This window comes from Miscanthus floridulus, chromosome 13 (genome assembly GCF_019320115.1).
Source record: "Miscanthus floridulus cultivar M001 chromosome 13, ASM1932011v1, whole genome shotgun sequence".
Lineage (NCBI taxonomy): Eukaryota > Viridiplantae > Streptophyta > Magnoliopsida > Poales > Poaceae > Miscanthus > Miscanthus floridulus.
The window spans coordinates 23,759,745-23,787,459 of record NC_089592.1 but is presented as its reverse complement, the minus strand read 5'-3'; the positions used below and the strand labels follow the sequence as shown (position 1 = coordinate 23,787,459).

Below are 27,715 nucleotides of genomic sequence, written 5' to 3'. Positions count from 1 at the left end.
CGCTTTCCTATTCGGAGGAAAGCATGGTGCCGATGCGCACCACTTTGCCCTTGGAGCCACTTGGGTCTATGAGGACCTCCTTGGCGCCCTCTACAGGCTCGAAAGACCTGGCCGACCGCTTAGGCTGGAGAAAATGATGCATAGGCTGGAGAAAGAAAAACAACTTTTATAGCCACACATAGTATTATGTTGAATACACAATCAGGGCTCAGTAACTCATCAGGCCAATAAATTATGAGAATAAATGACAACACATACATTCATGCTACAACTGTGTTTGCATTGCATTAATCTATCAGCTAGATTGATTTTCAGTTCAGAGTGGAGAAGGATCTCGTTTCTGGCTGGTTTCTGTGTGGAGATATACAAATATATATTTCATAATACTACAAAAATCGGGAGGTTTTTGGCTGGTTTCTGTGTGGATATATGCATACAAAAAATTGGAAATATGAGATTGGGAGAGACGAGATTTAGAACCTGCAGCATGAAAAGCCAACGCCGGACCAACCGGAGAGGAGCTGCTGGACGCACGGCACCACAGCATTCCTCGAGCGTGGAGCTAGTGTTGGCTTGACCAGGAACATGGAGAGCACACGAGGTAGCCGGATCCGCCGCCGTAGCCCCAAAACGAGGTGGAGACGAGGTGAGGGTGCCCAATCTGCCATCGTCGGAGTCAGATCCGGGGGCGGGGGCGCCGCTGCTGCTTGGGGCTGTGAGGTAGCAGGATCATCGCCGCTCGTACCAGGGACGCCGCTCGTACCGGGGACGCCGCTGCTTGGGGCCGCGCGAGGGAGTCAGATCCGCCGCCGTCGCCGCCCTAGCCTTGCGCGCCACCACTTAGGGGCCAGCGTGGAGGGCGCCGTTGCTTGGTGACAGGAGGAGGCGTCGTAGCTTGGTGACCGGAGGAGGCGCCGCCGCTTGGGGGTCGCGCCGTCGCGGGGCGAGCGAGCCGAGAACCGAATCTCCCGCTATCGCGGTCTCACGAAGTGCAGGAGGCGGTGAACGGGTGGGAGAGGAAGAGAGATAGAGTGTGGCGCTAGGGTTTGGGGCGCCGCTTTTATATGTCCGTGGCATAACCCGCCCGCTGTTGGGCCGGCTGAAAGACCAACGCTGCCCAGGCCCAAGTTGGATGCGCGTTTCGTTCTCCAGCGCTCGTCAAAATGAATTTTTCTGTCGTTGTCACCAAAACACATAGAAAACTTTATATTTTTCCGTAGGTAGATGGAAAACCGACGGTAAAATTATATTTATTCTGTCAGTTTCGTTATTTTTTTGTCGGTTCGTAGGTAACCGACAGAAATATACAATTTCCCTGTCGGTTTGTCTTTAACCGACAGTGAATTTTAAGTTTCCAGTAGTGAATGGAACCTATTGGCCGGACATCAATCTAGTACTCACAAAATTAAAACTCTTAACGATACTAGCTAGCCGGCGGCGGCATGGGAGATCATAAACAACATTACATAGCTTGCTCTATCTCTCTTCGTCATCTTGGAGCCAATTTCCAACAGTTCCCAACAAAACATTCTGACAATATAATGTAATTCCAATATACATGTTGTTTTTATGTTACTATAGGATCAATCAATAGTGACAGACGCACGTACCATTGCTTGTGGGAGAAACAACTAGTAGAGAACTCAATTGTGGTGCACACAACTAGCACCTCTTTCTCTTTTACCTTAAACATATTTATAACGCAATTTACATATTTTCCCAGATGATTTCACACTGCTATGAGCACGTTCATATTGGTTTCTCTAGCTCACAACTGGCAACATTTATATGCAAATTCCCATGAAAAGTGTTGCTATGAAATTCGCGTGTGTCTTAAGTAATATTTATATCCCTAAATAAGTTTATTATGAAAATATATTGAATGATCTAATGAAAGGGGGCAGTTGTAAATCCCATTATGTTAGCTGGCCATGGCACGCAGACGCTGGCTACATTCAAATCCAATCTGCAGAGGACAAGGTCAGAAGCTCTTAGTAATTTTTATCATGTAAAATCAGTGGTTGGTGGAGCGTGTCAACGACACTGGCTGCATGTTAATTAACTTGCTAGTAGACGCCATCATGCCATATTAATCCTAGCGAACAATGGAACCTATTGGCCGGACATCAAACTAGTACTCACAAAATTAAAACTCTTAACGATACTAGCTAGCCGCCGGCTGCATGGGAGATCATAAACAACATTACATAGCGCACATAGGTAATAGGTTACTGATGACGATGTGTAGTGTCGTGCAACCGCTTCGTGAGTCTATATAAAGCCAGTGATCTAGGCAATCTTCTCCAAGCAACTACCCACGGAGCCAGCAGCTCTCTAAAGCCTCTCCTGCTTCGCATTGATCTAACGGCCCCAGCAGCCACCCAGAGATGGCCACCAGCGGCCCCGTCCCTCTGGTCTCACAGGTGCAGCAGCGCAAGCCACAGACATACACCCCGAGCCCATGGGGTGACTTCTTCCTCCACCACATCCCATGCACTCCATCACAGGTACATGCTCCATACGCTACAAAACTAATTAAACATGTCATTTGGCTCTCATCACATCGCTGCAGGAAAAGGTGCCAAGACCGCCAACACTTTGTTTTATTTTGCATGACTGCTAAAATTCTAGGCTATATATGTAACTGGTCGATGTGTAGGGATCGATTATTATCAAGGGTGTGATTGATTGATTGAATATATCCCAACAAACCAAACCCACCAATAGGATACAAGTTCACGGTGATTTGTTGCCTATACTGCCTTTCTGAGCTAGTTCCGCCCATGCAAGAAAATTCTTCCTCAGCCTGGTTCACAGGATACGTATATAGAGAGAGAGAGATTTTGGATGTTTGCCTCAGGCCAGAATCACTGGACACTAGCTTCACCAGTTAATGTTATGTTGGTGCTGATGAGCATATACAAAATGGTCCAATGTTTTTTCTAAAAACATATTAAGGAACAACATGATAAATAAACATCTCTATATATATAAGAGGATATAGTTGCACATGATAATAGGCACCTTGATTTTTTTTAGATAACGGAACCATATGTTCCGGCTTCAGCTTCTCACAGAAGAGAAGCATCAGACCAAGCTTATTACACACTCACTCCAAACGAAACTCACACAGGTGCCAACTAGTTCCCAAGGCGACTACTAAAGTTCCAACCATTTGAAGCAAAAATAAACATGGCTTTTGACTCTAAATTTCTGCACACATCTTGGATAAGCACCCTGTGTTCATCCAGCCGTTGCAATGGAGCCCAAAATCAGAGCCATTGCCCTGAAGAGTACATGCAAAAATGTTTTTGGTTGACATTTATTAAACACCAAATCATTCCTTGTGAGCCAAATAACCCAACAAAGGGCCGCTGCACCTGTCAATAATAAGAGATTGTGTTTTTGTTGACCCAATTTAGACCAACCTCCAAACATATGGGCTATGTTCCTCAGTGGTCTCAAACCAAAAACCCAGTGAACCATACGCCATAGAGCCTTAGCGACAATACAATCGAAGAATAAATGTTTTATGGTTTCCAGGCTACTGCAAAAGCTGCAAACCTTACTACCATTCCAATTTCTTTTGGCCAGATTATCCTTGATGATGATCAATTTTTATCTCATGTAACATGTTCTCATGTGAGCAACCAAACACCGTCTCACGTCAATCTGTGAGGCTAAGCAGGTAGCAACGAAACAAAGAGAAAATGCATACACCCAGCCTGGTTGAGCTGCTGACCTCCATCAACATCTAGGTGTCTCTTCAAGTAGAATCTGGCTCATTGTGTTGTGCATATGAAAGGATTCGTTTGCACACTGACATTTACACTACAGAGAGATTAACTATAACATTAGAAATATCTTTCTTGCAGTATTTGATGATGAAGGATAAGGTCAAAATAATGAAGGAGGAGGTGAAGAAAATGCTACTGGATGCTGATTCTTTTGATTTGTCTGATAAGTTAGACTGTATTGATACACTAGAACGGCTTGGATTGGATTATCACTATACCAAGGAGATTGATAAATTAATGTGCAATGTCTTCGAAGCTAGGGATCAAGATCTTGATCTTCTTACAACCTCATATCTTTTCTATTTGCTTAGGAAGCATGGATATCATATTTCTTCTGGTAAGATTCCAGACATATTTTATTTTGCTATTTAATTGTCGTATATTACTTAGATGGAACTTCATATGACTTCAGAAGGACTTTTATGGTATACACACCTTCCACCGAAGCAACAAAGAGGTTTTTATTACTTCAAATAGTGTGGCGATACATATGATCAAGTGTTAAATGTAGTATCTGCTTATAAAGAGGACACAAGACAGCCTCCAACTGTTAGTTTCAAAGATGGTTTCTATTTTTCTTAAAATAATAAAAATCTAGTTTAATCACTAAAGAATCATCTTAACTAATTTATTTTAGATTTGGTAAATATGTAAGTATCAGTTTATTTTTTTAAATGTTATCTATTAGTTAATGATCTATTTAGATTTTTTTGAGGCAAAAACTGTGGTGGAGATCTATTTAGATTTATGTTGAACTTACTTATTTTTTCTACTATTTTATTCCTTGTACTGAAACTTAAAGAAGATGAACGAATAAGATTTAAATAACTATGAAAAGAGCATAGCATATAGATGACATCTTTAGAAAAAAAAATTGTACAGCTTTCAAAAAATAAGTATAATTGATGTCAAACAAGTATATAGTACAGCTTTCAAAAAAATTGTACAGCTTTCAAAAAATAAGTATAATTGATGTCAAACAAGATGAACGAATAAGATATAAACTACTTACTAATTTTTAGAGGTTAAACAAGTATTTTTTTATTTTCAAAAAATAGAAAACCACCTTTGAAACAAGAGAGAGGACCAAATTTGCTCGATTTCGGTAGTTGGAGAGCATCCAGTACCCAGTTTCATCCTTCAAAGTTGAAAATCGAACTACCGTTCAAGTTGAAGACTAAACAATGGACTTTATACTATTATTCTGTCACTTCCATCTCTTACAATTGTTTCATAGTCCATACTTCTGGCCAACAATGTAATTGATGTCGCATGTGTTTTTAATGTCACAGATGTATTTTTGAAGTTCAGAGATGACAAAGGAAATATTGTAACAGATGATGCAAGATGTTTATTGAGAATGTATGAAGCGGCACATCTTAGAGTGAAAGGGGAAGAAGTGCTTGACAATATTCTTATTTTCACCAAGAGTCAGCTTCAGTATATTGTAGACGATCTCGAACCACAATTGAAAGAAGTGAAATATGCATTGGAAACGCCTCTTTTTAGAAGACTCAAAAGAGTACAAGCGAGGCAATATATCTCAATATACGAGAAAAATACTACACACAATAATATGCTCCTAGAGTTTTCAAAGTTAGACTTCAACATTTTGCTAACCCTATATTGTGAGGAGCTAAAAGATCTTACTGTAAGAGCCATCATTAATAGCATAGTGATGTTGTACTAAGTTCTCTCATTACCACTATTTCTAGATATCTTCTCATGCCCTATATATATTTACAGCTGGTGGAAAGAGTTCCAAATACAGGCTAACACGTCAATCTACGCACGAGATAGGGTGGTGGAGATGCATTTCTGGATGATGGGAGTATTCTTTGAGCCCCAATATTCCTATTCACGAAAGATGCTTACACAATTGTTTATGATTGTGTCTGTACTCGATGACTTGTATGACAATCATTGCACCACAGAAGAAGGCAATGTCTTCACTGCAGCACTGCAAAGGTTTGCAACACTTCTGTCCATATTCATCATGTTGCTTATAGGGTAATAAATTTATATAGTCCTAATTATTTATTTGTATGGAAAGCTCATGTCTCTAGAAGTTATATTTTCAATACATAATGTTAATATAATCATAAGTTTCATAAATGACAGGTGGGATGAAGAAGCAGTAGAGCAATGCCCAACATACTTGAGGACTTTATATATAAATATACTTACCACCGTAAAAGCCATTGAGGAGGGGTTGAATCTTCAAAACAACAAACATGCCAAGTTGGTTAAAGGACTGGTATGTCTTACTGAAACAAGATTAAAATGGAGAAACAATTGTATATATCCCTAGGAGGAAAATTATCGTGATTGACATATCTAAAAGCCATCAAGGTTATATTATGTGTGTATGTCCAAATGTTCATTGTGCATCCTTGTGATTGACATATTTATAATCTTACTATGGTACAATGCGATCTAAAATTAATTTAGAGCAACATGATTGTCACTACTTTATTTTTATTCAATATATACTAATCAAACAAGTGTACAACATCTAAACTAATTTAGTTCTAATAATTTTGCTTGATCTAATATTAACTACTACATCCAAAATTTGGGGCTTGTGATTATGAAATGCCTGGCTTAATTCTTGAAAAAAAATTGTTCAACAATTATTCAGATTATATGCATGCATAGTAGATAAAAGTTGTATCAATGGATCCACATTATATTCCACACGTCTTTCAATACAAATTTATTTTTATTGTAACCAATGATATCTTATAAGAGTTTAGTGACAAGTATAGTTTAAAAATACTTTTCTTATATTCTTGATACTCCATACAGAAAGAAATATATAAATCAGTAAGTATTTTTTTCATAGAGAGAGCAATAATTTCGGCATTAGTTTAAACTTATGTGTGTTTGAGAGTTTGGGTGCACATAGTATACGCAAGTATAAAGAATAATTAATGTGTTCCAGACAAAATGGCATTTTCTAACATTAGTTAGAGCTCCCTGAGGCCTCCATTACAAATTTAAAGGTTTGCCTGGGTAGTTTTCTCTTTGGGATATATTGTATCTTTGAGCTTTCACACTAATCTTACATGCATTTTAGATAATCGACATGGCCAAATGCTATAATGCTGAGACCGAATGGCGTGACAAGAAATATGTGCCATCCACCGTTGATGAGCATCTAAAAATTTCAGCACGCAGTAGTGCTTGTATGCACATCGTGAGCCTGGGATTCATTTCAATGGGAGATGTGGCAACTAGCGAAGCTATTGAGTGGGCTTCTACCTATCCGAAAATCATCCTAGCTGTCTGTTTTATTGGACGCCTCGCTAATGATATAATGTCATACAAGGTGCCAGTTAGTCTAAAAAATATTTTCTAAGTGCTAATAAATGATAAGCTCAATTATAGAATCGTTCCTAAACTTTTCAATGTTTTTGGCTGCAGCGAGAAGAAGCATCAAAGAATATGGTATCTAGCAAACTTGTGCAAAAGAATATGCACTACTACAGAATGGACTTGTTGTCCCGGGCGGTAACAGCCTTTAGTCCCGGTTACCGCGCCGGGACAACGATCCCGGGACTAAAGGTGGAACCTTCAGTCCCGGGTCATCGAGCCGGGACTAAAGAGGGACCTTTAGTCCCGGTTGGTAACACCAACCGGGACTAAAGGCCCTCCAGCCGAGCGAACCTGGCGCACCCTTTAGTCCCGGTTGGTAACACCAACCGGGACTAACGGTTCACCCTTTAGTCCCGGTTGGTAACCCCAACCGGAACTAAAGGTTCCTTTTCTTTTTCTTTTTTTTTGTTTAATTTGTTTTCAGTTCAGTTACACGTATTTGTTTAATATATAATATGTTTTTATGTACGTATTCTACGCTGCTAATATAAATACACGCATGCGTATAATTACATCTAATTCTCATCTTGAGCATTATTATATTCGAATAAAGTATGAAACTATATATATTATAGATATATATATATATATATATGTATATATACAACACTTTCATAATCTTGTTCTCGAAAATAACGATATCAATAAACATTTAATTTACATCATTTATTCCTTAAGATCAAAGTAGAACTCGCCATTGGGATTTAGCACTTTTTCTAGAAGATATCCTGCTATTGACTCTTGAACTGCTTTCAGATGGTCTTTTTGCATGACCCTTCATTTCAACCATTCAGTCTTGCATTTGAAATAAAAGGAAAAGTATTAATACACATATATGTATATATATTCATTTAAAAATAAATAAAAATTGATATATACGTACTCTGAGGACATCTTCAGGAGTTCTTCTTATGTGCGCAGTGATAAATTCACAAACGTAGTATCCACACAAGTTATTACCTGGTTCCTGCCGCAAACACCACTGTACGAGAAGAAGATTATTCTCATCATCTCACACGTAAATTGAAGTACGATATAGTAATTAAACACGTGGGGAAGTGTATATAGTACAACTTACTGGTATTTCAACTACATTAAGTGGTGCCTTGCAATCCTTGCGATGTTGCCGAATAAACTCTTTCCAAACCCTGTGCGACCAATAATGTACGATCGTTAATAAATTATGGCAAAGTCTATTCAATAATAGTTGTGCGCGAGAGATCGAAATTACCCCTGGATAATGTCTATCATATCTTGGTATAGTGCCCGTTCTTTTCTCAACGAGTCAAAGATTAGTAACCGACTTGAGTTTAACTCAATGACAATGAGTATCCAGTGAAAACTGCATTGGTTTATACACACACGTATATGCATATAAGTTGTATTGATATTACATAAAATGTGTAGACTACATTATTATTAACACTTACTCAAAGTTGTACGGGAAAAGTATTGTTGTCTTGTCGTGCTGCTTCACGAAGAACATCATGATATTCTCCTGTGCTTCAGATACCCATCGCTCCTTGACAATAATATCGGTTTTGAATACGATATAAGGATCAATGAAGCCAACACTGGTGTCTTGTATTCTTTGGAGCTCTGACATCTGAAATCTGTATATAAATATAAGTTACATGTGAGGATAATTATATACACGTACGCATGGAAGTGAGTTTATTAAATAAAAGTAAGAATCACTTACAAACAAAAGGAGCTAATGATTGATTTGTCCAGAGCGTCCATGTGGTATAGTTGATGCAATTCTTCGAAACTAATATGTAAGATGTCATCGCCACGGAAGTAATGATGGTCTCTAAATCTGACAAAGATCCACTGCTCACCCCTGCCACACGCCTGCATGTACCACTTGTTGAGCAAGTACATTTGCGTACCCAATTCATTCAGAGCCACAGGGTTGTACAGACTTTTGCCATATTTATAAGTCTTCCAGGTATCAACTTCCAGGTTCTGGATTGGAGCTTTGCCCGTCAATTGATCCAAGGTTAAACCAATATCTTGAAAAAAAGCATTAAGGGCTTGAACCGACACTTCTCCAGAGTTGTCTGGTCGATAGACTTCTATGTTGGAACCATATTGATTAGCAACAACAAGATTTTGCATTGGTTGCTTCTGTTGTCCGAGCTGTGGGACATCCTTCCCTGATGCTCTTTTCCTTTTCTTATCTGCATCATGTGACTTCACGAGGGAGCGATCATAGTCTGATAGTGGCGAAGGCTTACGAAGTTCAATCATCTTTTTCTAGTGAGCATCGACCTTCTGCCTCAGCACCTCTCGTGGTAGGTAAAAGTACGGCTTCTCCTTAAGCTTCGCTTGACTCTTCTTTTTGGTATCTATAAAAAAATCTTTCACTTTTTTGTCTTCTTCAGCTGCTATTTGCTCATCAGTTTTTTCAGAAAGTATTTCTTGAGAAATAACTCTTTTTCTCGGGGTCTTCTTTGCCGCCGGGACCTTAGACGTCTTTGTAGTGCGTCGCTGTGGAGGGGGTGGGGGCGGTGTTGGAGACCGGCGTGGAGGCGATGTGGCCGGTGTTGGTGGAGACCGGCGTGGAGGCGTTGGAGATCGTTGTGGAGGCGGTGGGGCCGGTGTAGGAGTTGGAGATCGTCGTGGAGGCGATGGGGCCGGTGTAGGAGTTGGCGATCGCCGTGGGGATGAAGTCGTCTCGCCCCCCGTGACGCTGTGATGAGATGGGGAATGAATGATTAGGCTAGGCTGGAGGGAGACCCTGCTACAAAAACAAGTTGTGTGTCAATTATTTTTTAAGCCAATAGAAAATTAATGGAAAATAATATTTCATTCACTTTCATTCGTACCTAGGGTGAGGTAGGGGAAGCGGTGGCGCCCCAGGAATGATGATGAAGCGTTTGCGCCATTGAATAAATGTCTTTTCTGCTTCTCCTAGTGTCTTCTCCCCATCACCGCCTTCAATGTCAAGAGGAACATTGTTGTAACCTTTGAGCACTCTATCGACCGAGACGCTAGCATATCCAGGTTGAATAACTGACCCATGGATTCTTGGTGTCTTCATTCGGTCTATTGGAGATACAACCCCAACAGCCACCATGATTGATGCATTATTACCATCTAGAATGTGCAGCTCACATGTTGTTAGAGGCTCGGTAATGTCATCAACAGGGAAGCGCAACCCAGCGTCGTCTTGAATAACTGGCAGCTCTGTAGAAGCACAACTGCTTTTCATCTGACCAACGGGGCTAATGGTGACTCCCGGCGTTGATTGCGATTGCATTTGACTCATTGCTAGCTGCACTTGCCTCTTGATCTCCTCCTGCATTCTTGCCTCAAGAGATTTTTCTCGTTCACGTGATTCAAGCAATGCTTGTCGTGACTCGTCAACAAATTGCTCCAATGCACGGATTTGTTCTGCCTCCTCATCCTTCTTTCTTTGGCGACTTCTGTAGGTATCCTTGTCTGCTGGGAATGCGTGTAGCCACGGAACCGCCCCATAGCCTCTTGTTCGACCACCGTGTTCGGGATTCTCTAGTGCATATGTCAATTCATCCTTCTCTCTGTTGGGCTTGAAAACACCACTATCAGCTTCTTCCCTAGCACGAGCTAGTCTCTGTGTTGCTCTCTCAATTTTTTGGCCGAAAATTAGCTTGCCAGTGTCTAGGTCTAGGCTTCCCCCATGAGCGTAGAACCAATTCTTCGCGCGTTGAGGCCAGTTCTTCTCTATTGTTTCAGGTATGATTCCCTTGGCAGTAATCTCTGCTTCTAGGTTCTACCACTTGGGAATAGCACTCTTATAACCACCTGATCCCATGCGATGATGGTATTGCTTCTGTCGGGCATTCTGCCGATTCCTCATCACACGTTCCTCACTGTCTTGGGATGTCTTGTATTCTACGAAGGCATCCCAATGGGACTCCAACTTGACAAATGCCTTAGCATTGAAATTCGGCGTAGCATTCTTCAAGATAAACTTTTTATACAATGTCTTCTTCCAACTCTGGAACAATGTTGGCATCTTCTTCATTGTCCAATCCCTCACTAGCTCCTTCAAAGCATCATCTGCTTGTAATGTGAAATGTTGAGTGATATCTCTCCAAGCTAGGTTCTTGTCACGATCAGATACAAAACTAACATTAGGAGCGGATATCTTCTGCTTCCATTCACGAGCACTAACTGGGATCCTATCCCTTACAACGAACCCACATTGATTGACATATGTCTGAGCATGTGGTCCCAATGGTTTGCCGGTGTCGGTGTTGAATTCTGATATTATGAAACGGCCCTCTAATGGCTTTTTTGGCCCTCGGACTTTCCTACTTTTGTCAGTGGTTGATGTAGATCCAGAGACCGGCTACATGAGTAGAAACACAACGATTAACAACAAATATACGTATGCATGCATCTATAAGAGATGATAGATAATCGAATATACCTCGCCAGTATTTTCTTGCGCGACAATTTGTTGATCTTCAACCACCGGCATATTCAGGATATCCTCATAATCAGCAAAGTACTGACTCGTGTCATCTACATCCACATTGGTGCCGGCGTTGATAATATCCGCCATTATGTCATCACTCAAGTTATCATTCGGAGCAGCCATTTGTATCTTCAAGATAACACATAGATAGAATTACTATGGTACATAACATAAGTACATGTGATAACACATATAGAATTACTAAATCCAATTAAATATAATAACACATAATATTTCATCAACATGGAAATAAGTACAATTTTCTCTCTCTCTCAACACATGAAAATAAGTACATGTATATATACATATAGAAATAATTAAGTACATATGTATACATATAGAATCTCTCTCTAGATATAATATATATAGAGAGATAGAATATATAATTACTAAATCCAATTAAATAAATCTAACATGAAATTAGATAAACTAGTAAGATAATACATTTTAATCTAACATATATCAAAAACTATAATAAAAAACTATCTAAAAAAACTATCTAAATAAAATACTAATTAAATTTTAATACATTTAAATCTAATATATCAAAAACTATCTAAAAATAACTAAAAAACTAACAATAAACATGGCCGATCGAGAGCAGCAGATCATATCGAGTTCGACGGAGGCTGTACGGCGTGGGTGCGCGGGAAGCGACGGCGACGGATGGTGGGGTCGGGTGCGGCGGCGGAGACGGGATGCGGCGATGCGGGCCTGGAGAATGGTGCGGCCGGGCGGGGGTAGACGACGACGGCGGCACGGCAGAGATGAGCTCAACGACGGCGGATGGCGCGGCCAGGCGGGCGGCTGAGCGACGGAGGCGAGATCGAAGATGAACAGAACAGACGTTCGATATATATAGCCTACGACCCTTTAGTCCCGGCTGGTTACACCAGCCGGGACTAAAGGGCATTTAGTCCCAGCCGGGACTAAAGGGCATTTAGTCCCGGCTGGTAATACCAACCGGGACTAAAGGTCCAACCCTTTAGTCCCGATTGGTCTTACCAGCCGGGACTAAATGTCCTTTAGTCCCGGCTCGTGTTGCCAGCCGGGACTAAAGGTATTTTTTTGGCGGGCACCAAAATTGCCGCCCACCCTTTAGTCCCGGTTCTTGGTCTGGGCCGGGACTGAAGCCCTGAAAAATTTGCCAGCCCGCCAGCGTAATTGGAAAGGCCTGGGATTTTGTTTTTGTTTAATACTAGGTTAATCAATTAATTCCATAGCAACTTCAATACTTTGCAATATTTATTTTAAAAAATACTATTGATTAACTAATTATTTATTGTAAATAGAAAAATTTTGTAACCTAAAGTTTTTAATTTCTTTTATGAATATAGAATATAAATGTTACTAATACTAAGTATTTTGTTAATGCAAAAATATATTTCTAACTTAAAATTAATAAAACTAATATTATTCGATAGGAAATTTATTATCACATTATTGTAACATCAATGTTTCAATTTTTTCTCGGTTTTTGACCAAAATTGACAGGAATTTTTTGTTGAACCTATAAAAATAGAGAAAATGTAGTATTTTTTGTTCTACAGCTTTCTCAAATGAAAAAATGGCCTATATAAGGATTGTATATATTGATGAGCTTAACAAACTCGGTATTCAAAACTTTTCAATTTGAGACAATCTAGGGTCCCGAAAACTAGTTTGTAGGCGTCGAAATTTAAAAATCACAAATTTGAACCGTCCAAACTTTCTCAAATGGAAAGTTGACCAAAACAACAATTGTAGATCTTTTTGAGTTTAACAAACTTGGTATTCAAAACTTTTCAATTTGAAGTCATTTAGAGTTCATAATACTAGAGTCAAAGTATTGTTTTTTTATTTGACCAAATTTGACTTGGTCAAACTTGCTCAAATGAGACACTAAATGACCTCAGATGAAAAAACTCTGAATACCAAGTTTGATCATCTCAGAAAGATCTACAATTGTTACATAGCTCATTTTCCCATTTGAGAAATTTTTATCAAACACTAGTCACAACTTCTTGAATCTCATATATACTTTCTAAAACTATGTCACACACTTGTGAAATTTGAACTACATTTTGTTCAAGCTTTCTCAAATGAAAAAATGGCCTATATAAGGATTGTATATATTGATGAGCTTAACAAACTCGGTATTCAAAACTTTTCAATTTGTGACAATCTAGCGTCCCGAAACTAGTTTGTAGGCGTCGAAATTTAAAAATCACAAATTTGAACCGTCCAAACTTTCTCAAATGGAAAGTTGACCAAAACAACAATTGTAGATCTTTTTGAGTTTAACAAACTTGGAATTCAAAACTTTTCAATTTGAAGTCATTTAGAGTTCATAATACTAGAGTCATAACATATTACATAATATCCGTCTCTAAAACATAATATATTAAACATGCATCGTTGTATCATGCGGGCACAACAGTGAATTTCTTCTTGACGTATGACCCTTGGTTATGATCTTGTCGTAACCATGGAGTGTCTTCATCATTTAACATGATGCTTGGATCTTTCTTCACTATGAAGGGTGGAATTCGGACATTTCTTTCGTAATCTTCTGACATGTCTGACTTGTCTTCAATTCCTACTATATTTATTTTCCCAGAAAGAATTATGTGGCGCTTTGGCTCATTGATCATTGAGTTGATGTCTTCGTTTTTTCCTCTCTTTGATTTTGTAGACATGTCTTTCACATAGAACACCTGACTCACATCGGCAGCAAGGACGAATGGTTCCTCTTTGTACCCAATATTGTTGAGGTCCACTGTTGTCATTCCATACTCTTTGTCGACTGTTACCCCTCCTCCGGTCAGCTTCACCCATTGGCACCGGAACAAAGGGACTTTAAAATTAGGTGCGTAGTCTAGTTCCCATATCTCTTCTATGCGGCCATAATATGTTTGTATATTCCCATTTGGATCTGTTCCATCTATGCGAACACCACTATTTTGATTGGTGCTCCTTTTATCTTGGGCAACTGTGTAAAATGTATTCCCATTTATCTCGTACCCTTGGTACGTGAGGATATGCCACGATGGCTGCCTAGCCAACAAATACAGTTGCTCATCAATATTGTCATCGCCTTGACATTCTTTTCGCAACCAACCACTGAAACTTTCCATGTGCTGACGCCTAATCCAAGCTTCAGTCTTCCCTGGAAATTTGGATCGTAAGAACTCCTTATGTATCTCGATGTACGGATGCACCAATGACGAGTTCTGAAGAACTGTGTCATGTGCTTTATTGAAATAATCGTCTTCCATGCCGATATATGTTTTCTTCCCTAAAGTTCCTTTACCACTGAGTCGCCCCTCGTGTCGTGATTCGGGAACACCAATCGGGGCAAGGTCAGGAATAAAGTCAACACAGAACTCAATGACCTCCTCTGTTCCATAGCCCTGGGCGATGCTTCCTTCAGGCTTAGAACGGACTTTCACATATTTCTTCAAGACTCCCATAAACCTCTCGAAGGGGAACATGTTATGTAAGAACACAGGTCCAAGAATACTAATCTCCTTCACCAAATGAACTAGGATGTGTGTCATGATATTAAAGAAGGATGGAGGGAACACCAACTCAAAGCTGACAAGACATTGAACCACATCATTCTGTAGAGTAGCTAGTTCCACTGGATTGATTGCCTTCTGAGAAATTGCATTGAGGAATGCACATAGCTTCACGGTGGCTAGACGTACATGTGGAGGTAGAATTCCTCTTAAAGCAACTGGAAGCAATTGCGTCATAAGCACGTGGCAGTCATGGGACTTTAAGTTTAGGAATTTCTTATCTGGCACATTTATTATACCCTTTATATTGGAGGAGAATCCCGATGGGACCTTGATGCTGCTTAGACATTCGAACATGCTGTCCCTCTCTTCTTTGCTAAGCGTGTAGCTAGCAGGACTTAAGTAATGACGTCCATCATCTGTCTTCTCTGGATGAAGATTGTCTCGTTCTTTCATGCCCTGCAAGTCCTGGCGTGCTTCAAGTGAATCCTTTGGCTTCCCGTACACACCCATGAATCCTAACAGGTTCACACAAAGATTCTTTGTTAGGTGCATCACGTCGATTGCGTTGCGGACCTCTAGGACTTGCCAATAGGGTAGCTCCCAAAAGATGGACTTCTTCTTCCACATGGGTGCGTGTCCCTTAGCATCTTTGGGAACAGATTCACTGCCTTGTCCCTTTCCAAATACTACTTTCACATCCTTGACCATTGCGAGTACATCTTCCCCGGTTCGGTTATGAGGCTTCTTCCCATGGTCTGGCTTACCTTTAAAATGCTTCCCTTTCTTTCTTACTTGGTGATTCAACGGAAGGAATCGACGATGGCCAAGGTACACGACCTTTCAACATCTTTTCAAATATATACTGTCAAGGTCATCAAAACAATGTGTGCATGCATTATATCCTTTGTTTGTCTGACCTGAAAGATTACTTAAAGCAGGCCAATCATTGATTGTTACGAACAACATTGCTCGTAGGTCAAAGTGTTCTTGTTTGTACTCATCCCAGACACGTACACCTGGTTTGTTCCATAAAACTAGAAGTTCTTCAACTAATGGCTTTAGATAGACATCAATATCGTTGCCAGGTTGCCTCGGACCTTGGATAAGGATCGGCATCATAATGAACTTCTGCTTCATACATAACCATGGAGGAAGGTTGTAGATACATAGAGTAACTAGCCAAGTGCTATGACTAGTGCTCTACTCTCCAAAAGGATTCATACCATCTGTACTTAAGGCGAACCTTAAGTTTCTAGCCTCATTTGCAAACTCTGGAAATTCCCTGTCTATCGCTCTCCACTGGGACCCATCAGCTGGGTGTCTCAGCATATTGTCTACCTTACGGTCTTCTTTATACCACCGCAACAACTTTGCATGGTCTTTATTTCTGAACAAACGTTTTAAGCGTGGTATTATAGGAGCATACCACATAACCTTGGCAGGGATTTTCTTTCTAGGACGTTGTTCACCCTCGACGTCACCAGGATCATCGCGCCTGATCTTATACCGCGATGCTTTACATACCGGGCATTCATCCAAATTCTCGTATTCATTGCCATGGTAGAGGATGCAGTCATTAGGACATGCATGTATCTTCTGGATTTTTAATCCCAATGGGCAGACAACCTTTTTTGCTTCGTACGTAGTGGTGGGCAATTCATTTGGCTTCGGAAGCATCTTCTTTATAAGGTTCAATAAATTCCCAAATGCCTTGTCGGATATACCATTCTTTGCCTTCCACTGTAGCAATTCCAGTGTTGTACCCAGCTTTTTTTGCCCCTCTTCGGCCGTCGGGTATAGCAACTTCCTATGATCCTCAAGCATGCGCTCGAACTTAACTTTCTCTTTTTCACTTTCCCATTCTTGTTGTGCATCACGAATGGAATCGCCAAGAGCATCACCGAGATCATCTTCTACCGCTACCTCTTCTTCATCTCCCCCCATTGTAGTATCATCAAAGGCACCATACTGAGCAATAATGTCATCAATGTCTAAATCTTCCCCTTCACCTTCTTCCATCATGATCCCGCTTTCTCCATGCTTAGTCCAACATATATAGTTTGACATGAAACCTGACTTAAGCAAATGTGAATGAAGACTCATTGAGCTTGAATATTCCTTTAAATTCTTACATAGGGTACATGGACAGCACATGAAACCATCCCGCTTATTTGCCTCGGCCACACCTAAGAAATAGTGCAAGCCCTCAATAAAGTCTTGGGAGCGGCGATCGGCATTGTACATCCAATGGCGTGACATAATCTGTATTACACGACAAATTATGAAAACCTTCAACATAATTTAGTATTTTATTACACAACATAAATGACACACACGGTTGATTAATTAACTAAGTCTGGCTACAACATAAGCAATCCCAACTATCACTAAACAAACTAAAACTACAATGCACTTCAGTAACATAATTATTTCGTGATCGTACGCAACTAAAATAGACAAATCATTCTTCTGTTGAATATCAATAAGCTTCTCCTACTGGCTCACTGCCTCATCAGCAGCAGCCGCTACCTCAAGCGCACCCAAATTCTGCACGTATGTAGCATAATCTTCCTCCCAGTACCAACCATCGCATCCATTGCCCTCCCACTGTAATTAAAGCCAAAAATTATTTAGTCAAAAATATTCAAGAAAAGCAGGTCAATTAGCCATACAGATAAAATGCGTAAGAAACTCACATCGCGATCCGGGCACTTGTAGAAAACACGACCCTTGTTGGGTCCCTGTCTCTTGACTCGGTACTCCATCACAATCTTCTGCTTACACTTGCCGCAGATAATGAGAGGGAGTTCTGGCCTCAGTCGTTTCGCAACCGAACGAGAGGCCGATGATCCGGTACCAGTTGTCATCTACTTTCTATACTTATTTTTGCAAACTAGTGTAAATTTCATATTTTCTAAAATGATATATTTAAACAAAACTAGTACGGATTTCACATGTTTCAATAAATAACCATCCGTACTAGTTGACCTTGCTTACGTGATCATCTCGGCCAGCATTTCTCCACCGGACGGCACCGTACTTGGCCAAGGAAGAGCTCCGATTCTACGAGAAAGGGAACACGGTCTTCCACGACCGTTGCCGCTCTCCCTCGTAGCATCAAAGTTCCTCCTTGACGTCCGTTACCGCTCGGCAGAGAACATGTTGGCCGAGCTGAACACGGTCCGCAAGTTCAACTAGTACGGATTTTCTATAATTTTCTAACTATTTATTAAGTTTTTCATTTCATGGAAAATTTAATTCTAAAAAAAGGCATGATTTCTAAGTAGCTCATTTCATGGAAAAAATAATTCTAAGTGACCTGCTCGATATCGGCGAGCTCGCGGACGTTTAGGTTGCCGAGGATAGTAACATTTGTAGATCTGAAGTTATCAAATATCCATCAAATTATAGCTCAAAAACATGTTTCAATAAATGACCATCCGTACTAGTTGACCTTGCTTACGTGATCAACTCGGCGAGCATTTCTCCATCGGACAGCACCGTACTTGGCCAAGGAAGAGCTCCGATTCTACGAGAAAGGGAACACGTTCTTCCACGACAGTTGCCGCTCTCCCTCGTAGAATCAAAGCTCCTCCTTGACGTCCGTTACCGCTCGGCAGAGAACATGCTCGCCGACCTGAACACGGTCCGCAAGTTCAACTAGTACGAATTTTCTACAATTTTCTACATATGAACTAATTTAACTTTTGTTTATCCAAACATATATGCAAATCATCATGTGATTTTGAGCTAAAAATGACATATAAAATCATAATAAAGTCCAACATATAAAGTTACACATGCATCTACATCGCAAAATGAGATAAGCTACTGATAAAACATAAGATGATTAAGTTTGTTACCTCCAAAATCGAAGAGCAACACCAATGGAGGGGGAGAGAGCAAGAACAACAGCAAGCTGAAGAACAGAGGCAGTGAGTTTGAATGGAATGGCTCGGGCTCGGGGAGGAAGAAATGAGCTGGATTATAGGCCGGGATAATTAGTCCCGGTTAGGGGTCCAAACCGGGACTAAAGATTAATCTTTATTCCCGGGGAATTACCCAAACCGGGACTAAAAGCTTTAGTCCCGGTTGGTATTATGAACCGGGACTAAAGGTAAACCTTTAGTCCCGGTTGGTAATACCAGCCGGGACTAAAGATCCCTGCCCCGCGAACGACCGTTGGGCAGGGACCTTTAGTCCCGGTTGGTATTACCAACCGGGACTAAAGGGTCCTTTAGTTCCGGGGGCAAAAAATGCCGAGGCTAATGCTAATTTGGGACATCGTTCTAAAGTCTGTTCTCTAGTAGTGATGGTACCAGAATAGAACAAGCCATAGAAAAGCTTAGAGAACTGATCGAGGAAGCGTGGATGGACATCACCGAAGAGTGCATGAGACAGCCACAACCAAAGGCTCTTCTGGAGAGGGTAGCCAACCTGGCTAGTACAATGGATTTTGTATACAAAGATGTCGATGGATACACCGATTCACGGAGTATCAAAGGCATATTGGATTCACTGTATGTGGATCTAATCAACTAAAATTAGGTGACAGCTTGGCTATAACCAGCTGGACAACAATTCAGTGTCTACATAGTTTGTAGTATTTGCAAATGTATTGTGTTTCTCGGAAGATCTTGCAGATATATATATACTTTAGTGATCTTTTTCTAGAGGAATATGTTTACTAGCCGGAACTATAAAATCCAAACCTTACTAGGTTTCCAAGTATGGCCTGTGGGTTCATAACTATTGTACAACTCGATGTAATGATTGTGAATTAATAAAATCTTTCTTTTACCAAGAAAAAGTATGGCTTGTTTGGCGTAGAGTTAGATGGAACAATTTCCAGGCACCAGAAATTATTGAAATCGGAGCTATAGACACATGGACGACATTTAGTTGAGCAATTTTGTTATTAATTTTTGAGATAAATACAGATATTCAAACCAACTTATTTTATTCTACAAACTCCAAATCATATATGGTAGAATTATGATAAACAGTGTGGAGCTAGAGTTGCGCTAATAAACCAGCTGTCCATGACTAAATTGGGCTAGGCCCGGCTAGTTTGTCTCCTACCCTCTTCTGTATTCATGGTGGCTAGGCTAGAAGCTACTTCCTCTATCCCCAAATAAATCAATTCATAGAATCCGTGCCAGTCAAACTTTTTTAAATTTAACTAACTTTATAGAAAAAAGTAACAGCATCTATGACATAAAATGAACACATTATGAAAATATACTCTATGGTACATCTAATGATACTAGTTTGATATAATAAATCTTGATGTTTTTTCTACGAATTTGGTCAAAATTTAAAAAGTTTGACTTAAGACAACTCCAGGAATCTATTTAGTTAGGGACAGAGTGAGTAGTGTGCACTTAACTATATATATCCTTGAGCTCTTATCAAAAAAAACTACATATTTTCTATTTATCTGCTGACATATTTTTGAGGAAAAATCTGTCAAATTTTTTGATGTTGCGAATGTTGTTCTTTCATGTTGTAAATGTTGTTATTTGATGTTGTAAATGTTGTAGAGGAGGAAATATGACAAGTTGTATAAGATGTTGCAGATGATATTTTATCATGTTTCAAACATTGTTCATGCATGTTGCATACTTCATTGTTTTAGTTATATGCAACATCGGAGGATAACATGTGCAACATCAGATAATAACACGTGCAACATTATAAAATTCGATAGATTTTACCATTCAAAATATGTTGACAGATAAATAGATATTCCCACAAAAACTATATGTCCTTGGGCTCAATTCTTTCTAAGTTGACTTGGTTGCAGCAATTTTATTTTTGGAAAGAGTTTGTCTGACCATCCTCAACTATTGTGTTATTCCAATTAGCCCCTCGATCCAAAAATTGGATTATATTTTTATACTCCTCCAACTCTTTAAACCATCCTATTTACCTCCCTCAGCGTGTCTGATTTTTTAGAACATGGAATATATTAATATCCCAGCTTCTGCACTGACTAATGCATATGGCTGTTCGTTATTACAAGCGAGAGCAAAATGGTCCAGGAATCTCAAAACCAAAGTTTTGAGCCATAAAGACAACAAAAAAAAGTCTTCAAAAGCCACAACTAGAAAGCAAGCCTATTAGCAAATGTCGCACCCGATTTTAAGAACAAAACCAGATACACCCCATATGTGAGTACATGAAGTCAAATCTCACATATAGCTACAAATAAGGGTAATATCAAAGGACAATGCTTAAATACATAGCGTATTAGTATAAAGAATATAACCTCAGAGTATAGACAGCGGAAAGACAACTCCGATCTTCAGGTGAAGACTCCAGTTCCACAGGGACAACTGACTGGTTGATCACAAGCCTAATTCCTCCAAACTCTAACAATCTGGTACCTATCCGGGATTTTTCAAAAGTATTGAAAAGTAAAGCAAGCGTAAGTACATGTCGTACTCAACAAATATAACATGGGGTTCATGAGGCTCAAAAGGCTGACACTGGTTCACTACGATTAGCTTTTAATGAGTCATGATTTTAGCAATTGAGTAGCAACAAGTTTATCACAAGCCCATAAACACATGATCAGGTAAACATGAATAATGAATAGCATAAACATTAATCATTAATGAGCATCTTCATCATCCATATCATTAGTGTTCATCATCTATTCCGTAAGGGTTCCAAGGCCGCTCGTGACCATGAGCATGGCTGATATACCAGTTTTACACTCTGTAGAGGTTGTACACTTTCACTGTGAGTCGTGATTTACCCTTTCGCCCGAGGTGATCAGCCTCTTGACCCACTACCAAGGAAGGTCGGTAGGGTTCACAATGAAGCCTTTCAAAGGTTCGTCTAACAAGTTAGGGCCATTAGATTTACTCGGCAAACAGATATAGGAACCACCCTGTCGAATGGCACAATGACATGCAGCCTATACACATAAGAGTAGAGGTTGTCATATATCTGATTTGTCAAGCCATTCTTACGCCAATAAAGGTAACCTCTAACAAGCTAGAAAAGGTCCTCATACTGAGCTAAAGCCAGAGCCATGTAGCCCTCACAGCTGTACTGTAAGTCCCGGATGATCACTTACAGATAAGTCCTTAGGGAGAGGAATCTAGAGCACCATAAAAACAGCCCAATGCTCTAGCCCCCTTGTTCTATGTTGCTAAAAAGCATCTTTTAGTGTTTATTGCATATTACATTAGTCAAGTTATAAGATCATGGTTGTCGTTGAGCACTAGCAAAGCTACCCAATGCAATAACCCAAAGGTATCAAGGTACAAGTACAAAGTACTAGGAAATCCTTAGTGGCAGTCAAGGTAGACACATGCAGTATGAATTAAATGATTAAAGGTGTATAGGACAACAAGGAAGATCCCATGCTATACTTGCCTTAAAACACCGAAACTTCGGTAAGCTTTAATCTTCAACGTTCTTCTTCTTCTTCTTGATCACCACGTATATCTCACTAACTGGACAAGGTAATAAACTACCACACAAGCACCCATGCAATCATACATGAGGCAAACAATAGATCTAAATTAGAACAGTACACCAAACATAAATCAAGATGAAAAGTTTGTAAAATGAATCTACGTCTCACTACGAACACACAGACACGAAAAGCACGCTAATCGGAGCTACGGTTAAAAAGATACAACTATCGATAGATTTACTCATAAAACTATTAGCTTCATGTGTCTTAATGGTATAAAAACATATATAAGATATTTTATAGAGATTATAATTTAAGTCAAATTTAGATTTGATTTATAAAACTAAAGTGAAACAAATCATATTCTATTTATAAAATCCAGTTGCATAATTGTTATTTAAGATATGATTCAAACCATGAGATTCTAGAATTAGTGACATGATAAACACTGTTACTAACGTGTAGATCTTGACGCTATGAATCTAACGCAACTTGAATGGACTAAAACGGATCTAAGACGCAGAAGATATGATTTAAACAAGATTTCTTTTAATCAAATAATAGATTAAATCTAATCACAAATTTTAAAAGTTGAATACACATCTAACAGTAGTATGACCATGTAGATTATGATATTACACACCTAACGCAAGTTGAACGGGTCAAATCGGAATTAAAACGGAGAAGTTATGGCTAAAACAAAATTAGTGGCAATTCTGTAAATAGCTGAAAACGTATTTTAGACTTTACCGAAACAAAATACGCTTTCCAAAGAAGAAAACGGACTCAGGGAAAAACGTTTTGGACTACGGGTTCAATTATTGAAAAGCGCAAGGACTCTTTAGCAATTGTGCCTGCGAACCGGTACCTTCTAATCTGGGATGTTGATCACGAATCCGACGGCTGCGATTGGTTGGGAAAGATGAGGTCGCCAGCGGCTGCATCCAGACGGCAGCGCCATCGCCGGACCTTGCCGGCGACGTCGGCTTCGATGCTCCCGGTCACCACAGCTCACGGGAAGACCACGGGGGCAAGAGTGGCTCGAGGCGAGCTCGGTGGAGGGCTACGACAGCACGGTGGCGAGTGACGGCGGGTTGGGTTGCTTGGAACTTGCGGCGAAACTCCGATGGCGACACTGCGGTAGATAGGAGCAAAAGAGAAGCAGGGGAAGGCGCTATAAGGTTCGTCACCTCGTCTCGGTGCTCGGTACGGCCCCGAACTACGGTGAATCGGCGGTGGAGTTAATGGCAGCGGCAGGTGGCTCGACGGAATCCGACCAGGGTGCACGACGCGGCTAGGGCTAGGCATCTAGGCGCTAGGATTAGGGGATAGGGGTGGCGTGCGGCACCGAGGCTTCGTTTTAAAGGGAGCTTCGCGTGGGGCGCACGGCAAACGGCGAGGCCAGGGCAAGCATGGACTCCACGGCGGCGTCGGAGTCCAATTCGGGGACGACTGGAGGAAGAAGATACCGGTTGACATGTGGGCCCGGGGTGTCAGCGTCAGGTGAGAGAGAGGAGGGAGGGGACGCGTGGCGCGACTGGCTGCTGAGCAGGCCGAGCGCGGGAGCGGGCTGCGGGCGCGATGCTGGGCCAGACGCGGGGGAAAGAGGGACGGGGCGCAGGCCCAAGAGGAAGAAGATGGACGGCCCGCGGAGGGGGGGGCAAGCGCGAGTGGGCCGAGCCAAGGCAGATGGGCTCCGGTGGCCTGCTGGGTTGCTGTGCTTCCAGGCCAGAAGGCAAGGGCTTGCTCTTTTTTTCTAAATTAATTTTCCTAATACTTTTTCAAATGGGTCTTGAATTCATTTGAACCTTGAATCAAAACCAAACTTAAATATTATTTCAAATATACCTTTCAATAAAGATGAGAAAGTTTGGTAAGTTTTCAAAAATAAATTTTTACAACTTTAAAAATTCTTTTATCTTCAAGTTTTCTTTTTATTTTTCTTTTCTTTTATTTTAAAGCCATTTTCAAATTCATTTTTAAAAGCAATTTAAACCATTTTAAATTCTCAATCAAAACCACTCAATCAAATACATCAAATGCAAGGGCATGTATGCACAAACATGTGGCTAAACCTTATGATGAATTTTAATTTAATGAAATTTTTTATTTTCCTATGTTTTCATGTGCACAAAAATTCACAAATAAATCATTTCAGCTCTATTTCCAAAAATTCAAATTTTAGGGTGTTACAATTCTATCCCCCTTAAGATGAATCTTGTCCCCAAGATTCGGACGACGTCGACTAGGAGGTAGGGGTACTCTGTCTTTGAATTCTTCTTTACTTCCAAAAAGACAGTACTTCCACGCTCCACAATGGATAACTCCAAATAACATGTCAGTTAGTTCAACTCACGCTTCCTTAGTTGACCTAATGAACCAGCCACTACTATTATTCTCGTATAAAGACACATCCCACACCTTGACAAGGTGCATCATTGTAGATATAAAGCTCTTGTCCGGATCTGGCAAAGCTAATACATAGGTTTTACTCCAACCTCTTCTTGGATTCCGTCAAACACTTACCCTCTGTCTTTGAATTCTTCTTTACTTCCAAAAAGACAGTACTTCCACGCTCCACAATGGATAACTCCAAATAACATGTCGGTTAGTTCAACTCACGCTTCCTTAGTTGACCTAATGAACCAGCCACTACTATTCTTCTCGTATAAAGACACATCCCACACCTTGACAAGGTGCATCATTGTAGATATAAAGCTCTTGTCCGGATCTGGCAAAGCTAATACATAGGTTTTACTCCAACCTCTTCTTGGATTCCGTCAAACACTTACCTGAGGTTTCTTGATCCAAACTAACTTAAAAACTTCTCCGGTAGCTCTACCAAAATCTTGATGACCTTGGATAAACCTTCGTTGAATCTTCAATCAAACCTCATTGAAATTCTGAGTTTCTCTCACATCTTTGGGTACCACCACGCTTCTGCTGCGCAAACTAGAACGTAGGATACTTCATCTTGCAAATTTTTCAACTTGGCTACCCCCATTAAAAAAATAAACTAGGGGACACCAAGCATAGCTTGCACATTCTTTTAGATGAGCTAACTAGTATCACGACGTCCTGACATCCCAATGATACTCTTGTATATGAGCAGGAACAAGAAATCTGAAATTCCTCGCAGGATGGAAAACAGCAGCACAGTAAAATAGCTGTAACTCTCATTCCGTTAATCCAATGAAGTTGTAGCTTATACCATTGAAAAGCTTATAAAATTCTACATAACTTCCTTACAGAACACTTTTCCAAATTCTACAGTTAACTTGGCCGAAAATGGTACACAACCGAAACTATTCCAGGTTCCAAACAGCACAGAATCATCGTCTTGTGATTTTCGTATCTCCATAACCAAAATAGTTATCAGGGTGATTCTTGCGCTCAGAGAAAGATATCGAAGTCTACTATTGTCCAGAATTTTGTCATGATTTTTGGTCATCTAAGAATAGAGATATAAGCTGATAAAGACAGGTTGCTCCCGAAAGACAGAATATAGAAAACAGGAGATAAGCGAAACCCATCTATTTATTGCATTAATCCTTATGCCTTAGGCCTATAAATTAAATGAAATTGTGGGAACACCCGACAAGTTCATTACAATCATTACAAAGATGCAAAACAATCATAAGCATTATGACAATTCAACAAGTAATAAAGGTGCACAACTCAATCATTGACTCAACTTTCGATACTATCGTTTTTATTACATAAAGGGCACCAACTCCTATTCCTTAAACATGGTGTGAGTACATGAGCATCTAGGATAGCATCTCTTGCATGGGAGTGAGAGCGACACATCATCCACTTCATCAATTTCATCATGGGCTTTCTTCGTGTTGCGTGTCACTTATCACTTGCTGGTGGTAGTCTGGTAGTGATCTGACTCTGGCTACTTCGAGGGTGTAACTGTTGATTCTTCTGTGGACAAGATTTAATATAATGTCCTTCCTATTGGCAATGATAATACTTTCTCTTAGCTGGATCCTTTGTGATGTCATACTCCACAGAATTGTTGCTTAGTGTGTTGTCAGCTTGCTGACCCTGAAGGTTCATCTTTGTTTGACTAGACTGCTTTTTAGCTCGCTTGATCCTTCGAGGTTGAAACTCCTTGTAGGTGATCGTCCACCCATCTATGCATACCTCCGGTGGAAAGAGTGGAGTAGTCTTAGCTTGAGAAACTTCTGACTCTTTAGAGTCTGAGTTGATCTGACTAGGGATTGGAGCTGGATGCGGCAATGTAGTAGAACTCAAATGTTGATTGCTTTCCAATTCTAGCTCTGGAGAGACTACCTTCCTCTTCTTATCCACATTGTCCTCAGGTACAAGCTGAATACCTTCATACTCAGTTCTTTCTCCTGATGGTGTTGTTAGAAGAACCAAACATTGGGCATGCTTAATCACTCCTTTACAGGCAGATAACCATCCCTGTCCTAAGACAACATCAATTTTCATTGACTCCAAAACGATAAGGTTTGCCATGAAGTTCACCCCCTTTATGTCGAGACTAACTTTGGGCATATGTGGTCTGCCTTCACTTCACCTCCTAGAGAGTTAATCATCACCAGGTTCCTTATCGGAAGCATAGTTATCTTGTGGTCTTCTACATATTGGCTAGAGATAAACAAATGTGAAGCTCTGGGATCAAACATCACTGTGGCGGGAGCTGAGTTTACTAGAATGAAGCCATACACAACCTCCTTAGCTCCATGAGTAGTAGTCATATCCACATTATTCAATCTTCCTTGAATGTAGTTTCTCTTTACTTTACTTCATTGCTCCTGTTTCTTCTTGTCGAAGGCAGTTAAGGACAACATAGCTTGATCCCCCTGACCTTTGATACCGGTGGTCTCCTCATTACGACCCATCTATATAGATGAAGAGAGAAGGTTCATAATAGAGGCAAGGTTTTCATAACAGAACAGAGGCTGAAGTGAGCATAACCTTTTAGAAAATAACAAGGTTGGAGGGAAAACAAGAAGTAAGCAAAGATAAAAGAATGCTAAAACGTCCAGTTCTATCTAGGCTTGTGTCCTACAGTTAGCATTGCTCTGATACCACTCTGTCGCACCCGACTTTAAGAACAAAACCAGATACACCCCATATGTGAGCCCAGGAAGTCAAATCT

The 27,715-nt window shown here is 40.3% G+C and overlaps 1 protein-coding gene across 1 annotated transcript; it reads left to right on the top strand.

Moving 5' to 3' along the window:
• Positions 1 to 2,333: 2,333 nt before the first annotated feature.
• Positions 2,334 to 19,688, top strand: LOC136499591 ((E)-beta-caryophyllene synthase-like). Its single transcript, XM_066495192.1, has 9 exons — positions 2,334 to 2,507; positions 3,876 to 4,134; positions 5,090 to 5,477; positions 5,544 to 5,765; positions 5,919 to 6,054; positions 6,877 to 7,128; positions 7,224 to 7,247; positions 16,713 to 16,735; positions 19,454 to 19,688. The coding sequence occupies exons 1-9, from the start codon at positions 2,388 to 2,390 to the stop codon at positions 19,686 to 19,688; spliced, it is 1,659 nt and encodes a 552-aa protein (XP_066351289.1). The 5' UTR covers positions 2,334 to 2,387.
• The last annotated feature ends 8,027 nt before the right edge of the window (positions 19,689 to 27,715 follow it).

Bases quoted from the DNA above. Each gene is read 5' to 3' on its own strand.
- LOC136499591 (XM_066495192.1), top strand. From the start codon at position 2,388: ATGGCCACCAGCGGCCCCGTCCCTCTGGTCTCACAGGTGCAGCAGCGC. The intron at 2,508-3,875 runs GTACATGCTCCA...TCTTTCTTGCAG, and splicing joins TCCCATGCACTCCATCACAG to TATTTGATGATGAAGGATAA. The intron at 5,766-5,918 runs GTTTGCAACACT...CATAAATGACAG, and splicing joins TTCACTGCAGCACTGCAAAG to GTGGGATGAAGAAGCAGTAG.